The sequence below is a fragment of the Sciurus vulgaris genome (genome assembly GCF_902686455.1).
Source record: "Sciurus vulgaris genome assembly, chromosome: 11".
Lineage (NCBI taxonomy): Eukaryota > Metazoa > Chordata > Mammalia > Rodentia > Sciuridae > Sciurus > Sciurus vulgaris.
The window spans coordinates 36,271,621-36,278,834 of record NC_136472.1 but is presented as its reverse complement, the minus strand read 5'-3'; the positions used below and the strand labels follow the sequence as shown (position 1 = coordinate 36,278,834).

At 41.0% G+C, this 7,214-nt stretch overlaps 1 protein-coding gene across 1 annotated transcript; it reads left to right on the top strand.

Annotated features, from left to right (window-relative positions):
* Nucleotides 1-458: 458 nt before the first annotated feature.
* On the top strand, nucleotides 459-3,590 carry RAG1 (recombination activating 1; the record flags this gene model as incomplete). The annotated part of the gene is made up of 1 exon (XM_079103531.1): nucleotides 459-3,590. The coding sequence occupies one exon, from the start codon at nucleotides 459-461 to the stop codon at nucleotides 3,588-3,590; it is 3,132 nt and encodes a 1,043-aa protein (XP_078959657.1).
* Nucleotides 3,591-7,214: the final 3,624 nt, after the last annotated feature.

Below are 7,214 nucleotides of genomic sequence, written 5' to 3'. Positions count from 1 at the left end.
ATATGCTGGAGTGTGGACCCTATGTTTTCTTTTAGGATTTGCATAGTTTCTGGTTTAATTTTTATTTCTTTGATTGATTTTGAGTTTATTTTTATGCAGGGTGAGAGACAAGGGTCTATTTTTATTCTTCTATATATGGACAACCAGTTTTCCCAGGAGCATTTGTCTAAAAGAATGTCTCTTTTCCAATGTATGTTTTTGGCACCTTTGTCAAGGATCACAGGACTGTAAACATGAGAGTTTGTCTTGTGTCTTCCATTTTGTACCATTGTCTATGTATGTGTCTGTTTCTAGGTCAGTACCATGCAGTTTTTGTTATGATAGCTCTGTGGTATAATTTGAAGTCAGGTATGGGTGATGTCAATGAATCTTTGAGTGCATTGATTTCTATTACTTCCAAGGTACATTATTTGTCCTAACCTGACCTGTTTTTGCTGTCCCTAGATACCTCAGCCAGCATGGCTGTCTCCTTGCCACCCACCTTGGGACTCAGTTCTGCACCCGATGAAATTCAACACCCGCATATTAAGTTTTCAGACTGGAAATTTAAGCTATTCAGGGTGAGATCCTTTGAAAAGACAACTGAAGAAACTCAAAAGGATAAAAAGGATTCTTCTGAGGGAAAACCTTCTCTGGAGCAATCTCCAGCAGCCATGGACAAGTCTGGTGACCAGAAGCCAGTCCCGACTCAACCAGCTCTGAAGGGTCCCCCTAAGTTTTCAAAGAAATCCCATGATGGCGGGAAAGCAAGAGACAAAGCAATGCACCAAGCCAACCTTCGACATTTCTGCCGCATCTGTGGGAATTCTTTTAAGACCGATGAGCACAACAGGAGATACCCAGTCCACGGGCCCGTGGATGCTAAAACCCAAGTCCTCTTACGAAAGAAGGAAAAGAGAGTCACTTCCTGGCCAGACCTCATTGCCAGGGTTTTCCGAATCGATGTGAAGGCAGATGTTGACACGATCCACCCCACTGAGTTCTGCCATAACTGCTGGAGCATCATGCACCGGAAGTTCAGCAGCGCCCCATGTGAGGTTTTCTTCCCAAGGAACGCAACCATGGAGTGGCACCCCCACGCACCATCCTGCGACATCTGCCACACTGCCCGCCGGGGCCTCAAGAGGAAGAGACCTCAGCCCAATGTGCAGCTCAGCAAAAAACTCAAAACTGTGCTTGACCGAGCGAGACAAGCCCGTCGGCACAAGAGAAGAGCTCAGGCAAGGATCAGTAGCAAGGAAGTCATGAAGAGGATCACTAACTGCAGTAAGATACATCTTAGTACCAAGCTCCTAGCAGTGGACTTCCCGGCACACTTTGTGAAATCTATCTCCTGCCAGATTTGTGAACACATTCTGGCTGACCCTGTGGAGACCAGCTGTAAGCATGTATTTTGCAGGATCTGCATTCTCAGATGCCTCAAAGTCATGGGCAGCTATTGTCCCTCTTGCCGATATCCCTGCTTCCCCACTGACCTGGAGAGTCCAGTGAAGTCCTTTCTGAGCATCTTGAATTCCCTGGTGGTCAAATGTCCAGCAAAAGAGTGCAATGAGGAGGTCAGCTTGGAAAAATATAATCACCATGTCTCAAGCCACAAGGAATCAAAAGAGACCTTCGTGCATATTAATAAAGGAGGAAGACCCCGTCAACATCTTCTGTCACTCACTCGGAGAGCTCAGAAGCACCGGCTGAGGGAGCTGAAACTGCAAGTCAAGGCTTTTGCTGACAAAGAAGAAGGTGGAGATGTGAAGTCTGTGTGCCTGACTTTGTTCCTGCTGGCCCTGAGGGCAAGAAATGAGCACAGACAAGCTGATGAGCTGGAGGCCATCATGCAGGGACGGGGCTCTGATCTGCAGCCTGCTGTTTGCTTGGCCATTCGTGTCAACACCTTCCTCAGCTGCAGTCAGTACCACAAGATGTACAGGACTGTGAAAGCCATCACAGGGAGGCAGATTTTTCAGCCTCTGCACGCCCTTCGCAATGCAGAGAAGATCCTTCTGCCAGGCTACCATTCCTTTGAGTGGCAGCCACCTCTGAAGAATGTGTCTTCCAACACGGATGTTGGCATTATTGATGGGCTGTCTGGACTTTCCTCCTTGGTGGATGATTACCCAGTAGATACCATTGCAAAGAGGTTCCGCTATGATGCAGCTTTGGTGTCTGCCTTGATGGACATGGAAGAAGACATTTTGGAAGGCATGAGATCCCAAGACCTGGAGGACTACCTGAATGGTCCCTTCGTCGTAGTGGTGAAGGAATCTTGTGATGGAATGGGAGATGTGAGCGAGAAGCACGGGAGTGGGCCGGCCGTTCCAGAAAAGGCAGTTCGTTTTTCATTCACCATCATGAAAATTACCATAGCCCACGGCTCACAGGATGTGAAGGTGTTCGAGGAGGCCAAACCTAACTCTGAGCTGTGTTGCAAGCCATTGTGCCTTATGCTGGCAGATGAGTCTGACCACGAGACGCTGACCGCCATCCTGAGCCCTCTCATTGCCGAGAGGGAGGCCATGAAGAGCAGTGAACTAATGCTGGAGATGGGAGGCATCCTCAGGACCTTCAGGTTCATCTTCAGGGGAACTGGATACGATGAAAAGCTTGTCCGGGAAGTGGAAGGCCTTGAGGCGTCTGGCTCAGTCTACATCTGTACACTTTGTGATGCCACCCGCCTGGAAGCCTCTCAAAATCTTGTCTTCCACTCCATAACCAGAAGCCATGCTGAGAATCTGGAACGCTATGAGGTCTGGCGCTCCAACCCGTACCACGAGTCTGTGGAGGAACTGCGGGATCGCGTGAAAGGGGTCTCTGCCAAACCTTTTATTGAGACAGTGCCTTCCATAGATGCACTCCACTGTGACATTGGCAATGCGGCTGAGTTCTACAAGATCTTCCAGCTAGAGATAGGAGAGGTATATAAAAATCCCAACGCCTCCAAAGAGGAAAGGAAACGATGGCAGGCCACACTGGACAAGCATCTCCGGAAGAAGGTGAACCTAAAACCAATCATGAGGATGAATGGCAACTTTGCCAGGAAGCTCATGACAAAAGAGACTGTTGAGGCAGTGTGCGAATTAATCCCTTCTGAGGAGCGGCACGAAGCTCTCCGGGAGCTAATGGACCTTTACCTGAAGATGAAACCCGTGTGGCGCTCCTCATGCCCTGCTCAAGAGTGCCCAGAGTCCCTCTGCCAGTATAGTTTCAATTCTCAGCGTTTTGCTGAGCTCCTTTCTACCAAGTTCAAGTATAGATATGAGGGAAAGATCACCAACTATTTTCACAAAACCTTGGCACATGTGCCTGAAATTATCGAGAGGGATGGCTCTATCGGGGCGTGGGCAAGCGAGGGAAATGAATCTGGCAATAAACTATTCAGGCGTTTCCGGAAAATGAATGCCAGGCAGTCCAAGTGCTATGAAATGGAAGATGTCCTGAAACACCACTGGCTGTATACTTCCAAATATCTCCAGAAGTTTATGAATGCTCATAATGCATTAAAAAACTCTGGGTTTACCATGAACTCAAAGGTAAATGTAGGGGACCCATTAGGCATAGAGGACTCTCTGGAAAGCCAAGATTCAATGGAGTTTTAAGGGCAACCACTTATGAGTTGGTTTTTGCAAATGAGTTTTCCTTTGGGTTACAATGGGGTCATCTCCTAGTTCCCTTCACTACTGTGTGTCGGGCTTTATCACCCTAGAGGTGGTAGGTTGCAGTGAGAGGGAGCAGATGCTGTAACGGTGTCAGCAATGGATAACTGATGAGCTGATTGTCTGAGCCATTTCGGGAGCTCAGAAAAGCAACAGGAGAAATCAGTTATTTGAAAGGTCAATAACTCAGAACAGGAGTAACTGCAGGGGACCAGAGATGAATAAAGATATGTGCAACTGAGTGTCATGAACATCAAAGCCAAGGTTGTCAAAGAGCAGCCAGTGAGGCCAGGAAAGGAATTTGTCTTGTGATTTTCTTTTCTCTTCCCCTCAATTTATTATATTTTTTTGTATTGAGATATAATAAGATTTTTCTATTTCATTTATTTCAGTTTCTTTATTTTATAAATTTCTCATATCTACAAGATACAAAAGAGCTTTGTAGGTTTCTCTAATAATATCTTACACTTGTTTGGCATGATGACCTTTACAAACTTTTCTCAATGCACTTTTGCATACACATATGCAGAAATAACCTAAATAAAGGAAAGTTTTGGGAATTCAGCCCTTTTCTAGGTTATTTAAACCAACTCCATCTCTATTGTCACCTTCACAGTTTAGGAGGTCATTTGATGTCCTGAGTTTTTCAATAAAGAAGTCAGAGAATATACTTGGAAGCTACAGTTAACTATTAAATGTTTTTGATAATATAAGTTTACTTAGCTATCAGTAGACGAATTTGTTTTTAATTTTTAATTTCAAGTAATTTAGAATTTCAAAACTTTTAAAAATCCAGATTTGTTTTTCGTCCACAAAATGATTTAATTTCTTGCTGAAGATTTCTGCCAGATTTTTTTAAATATGAAATCTGGGACAATTTGATCAAATCCAAGTTTCCTGGAGTCCTCCCTTTGCAAAGAGCTGTTCTTTCAATTATGATCAGTTTACTTTCAGTACATTAAGATTTCAGTAGCTGGATAATGTTGTACTTTTCCGATTTGCTATGTTTAGATGAAGATTATATTATAGTGGAAGAGTTAACTTTTGTATATTGTTTTTTGCCACTTTTACAAAATTTCCATTTCCTTTTGCTAATGATAATTCTGTTGGGTAAGGGTCGTTATTGTGGGGTAATGATTTGCCCAAAGTTATAGGGAAAATAATTACCTGATTTGAATTTGAACCTAGGCTTTTTGTCTCCAAATTCCATGTTCTTTATTCCACAAAAATGAGTAAATCTCTTTGTTTGAAAATATAACTTATTTAGAATTCACAACTTATCGTATGATTTATAACCTTGAGATCACATCTTTTGGGGGCAGGGGTTTTTGTTTCAGTTTTTGTAATTTTTTTGGTACTTTTTAAGTAATTTGTATTTTTGAGGTCTTTTGATAGAAGAAAGTGATGCTAACTTGTAAAGAGTCCACAAAACCTCTAGTGGCTCCAGTTATTTGGAATCTGTTGTCAGTATCCTCAGGAATTTGGAATTTTCCAATTGCTAGCAATTCAGAGCAGGCATGGGATTTTATATACTAGTGAGTCATAATGACATGTTAGTGTTAATTAGTTTTTTTCTTCCTTTGATTTTATTGGCCATAATTGCCACTCTTCATACAAAGTATATCAAAGAGCTTTGTAATTTAGTTGTCAAATGTGCATCAGTGACATTATCCTAAATGATACGTATTTGGTGTGTTTGCAGAGTGAAGTCAGTGTTTTCCATTAAAAATACAGCAGTTTTCCTTGTTTTTTTTTATTTGCAGAATATCAAAGACATTAATAATTTAGTTGTCAAAAACATATACATATTTTAATATTACTTTTTCTTGAAAATCTTGGGTTTGCATTTTGGAAATGAATGGGCTTCTAAGCCACCCCTTTCCTTCATCCTGCTTAAGCCTTACAGCATGTCTCTGCACTAATAAATAGCTAAGTTCACATAATCATCCTATTCCCTGAAGCATGCTGATGCTGGTTTGTAGATTCCCCCTGCCCTGTTTCCACTCTTTACAAAATTGGTGGCACTGTAAATACTTTCCAATATTAAATTCCCCTTCTCTCACATTACAGGAACTATTTTGAATGTGTGTGACTTAGAGCATGATTTAAAGCACAACCTTCCCCATAATCCCTTAATCAGATCACATTTTGATAAACCCCAGGAACATCTGTCTGCAGGAATTTTAATATGTAGACATTCTGCCTGTGGTTACGTTTTTGGCCTCATCATGGAGATCACTATCTCCTAGACCCTGGTTCTATACTCAAGTTTTATTTTCAACAAAACCATTGCAAATGCGGTCATATCCCCCAGGGAAATCCACTAGCCTGAATGGAGCATCCCTTGTCCCCCACCACCTCTTTTTTTTTTTTTTTTTTTCAAATTTATAGTACAGACTGAGACTTTAGAAGTGCAATGCATTTTTATCCTGTGAAACCTGCATCTACAGGTTGTTCTGTCAACCCACTGAGGTGCACTGCAGGGACCAGTGATCATAGCTGATGAAAATTGATGAATGGTCAGTGTGAGGTTAAGAAGTGCCTTGGGATTAATAATATATGTACCTGAATGCCAGGGCAGGCCAGAAAGATGTCTTTTTCATCCAGGCGAACTGGAATTTAGTTTTATTGCAATTTGTTTTCACAAAATATAGATGAAGATGAAAATGGCTTTGGGTTGAAAGCATGGAACTTGTATTACACCTACCAGAATTCAAATTCCATACAGCTAGGAGGCAGGATTTGTACATACCGGCTTTCACTGGGAAGAGCCAGTCATTGTGTGAATGCAAGTTTTTTTGATCACAGCTGTGTGTGTGCCTTCAGTTGTTGTATGATAAATGATCTTTTCTTTGCATGCTAAGAGATTTTTAAGAGTAGGTACTTTATACCCATTTCACTTTTTTCTCTTTAGGTAGAGTATCTACATAACTACATCTCAGAAATAATTTTTGGTAAGAATTTTTTCTTTTGGTGAAATTGTACTTCACTTTGTTTTCAGTCAAATATTTCTGCATTCTGTTTAACAGTTTCCAAGAGTCTTCTTATTTCTCCTTTATGGAAATTTCAGGTCCCAGGATGCAATGGATTTATTTGATGCTGAAGATCTGTGAAACTTTTCAAATTAAAGGAAATATGAGTTTCAGCATTCATTTTATATTTTAATATTTCCACTTATTAATGTTATGGTTATTGTTAACAGTTTTTGAGTATTTGAAATAAAATCTTAAGATTTGAAATAAGTGGTTGTTGTGATTTGTATTATTATTATGATGTTACATGTTAATGACATTGAGTACAGCACTTTATTCTTGAGGGAAATAGAAAATAAATTTGGTAATCTTCAAAATAAAAGACAATACCATGGTAATAAAGAGTATGCTTTATCCTAATGTAGAATGCGACAATTTGCCTCTAAATACTGAAGAATCTGATGAAAATATAGACTCTTTCCAGAAAATTCTTACATACTAAATACTTTGGTTAAAATTTTTGGTGTTGACTTGTCCAGGATCACTCAGATTATAGTAAAAGTAGCTAGATGATAGCTGGAAGCTACTTTTATTA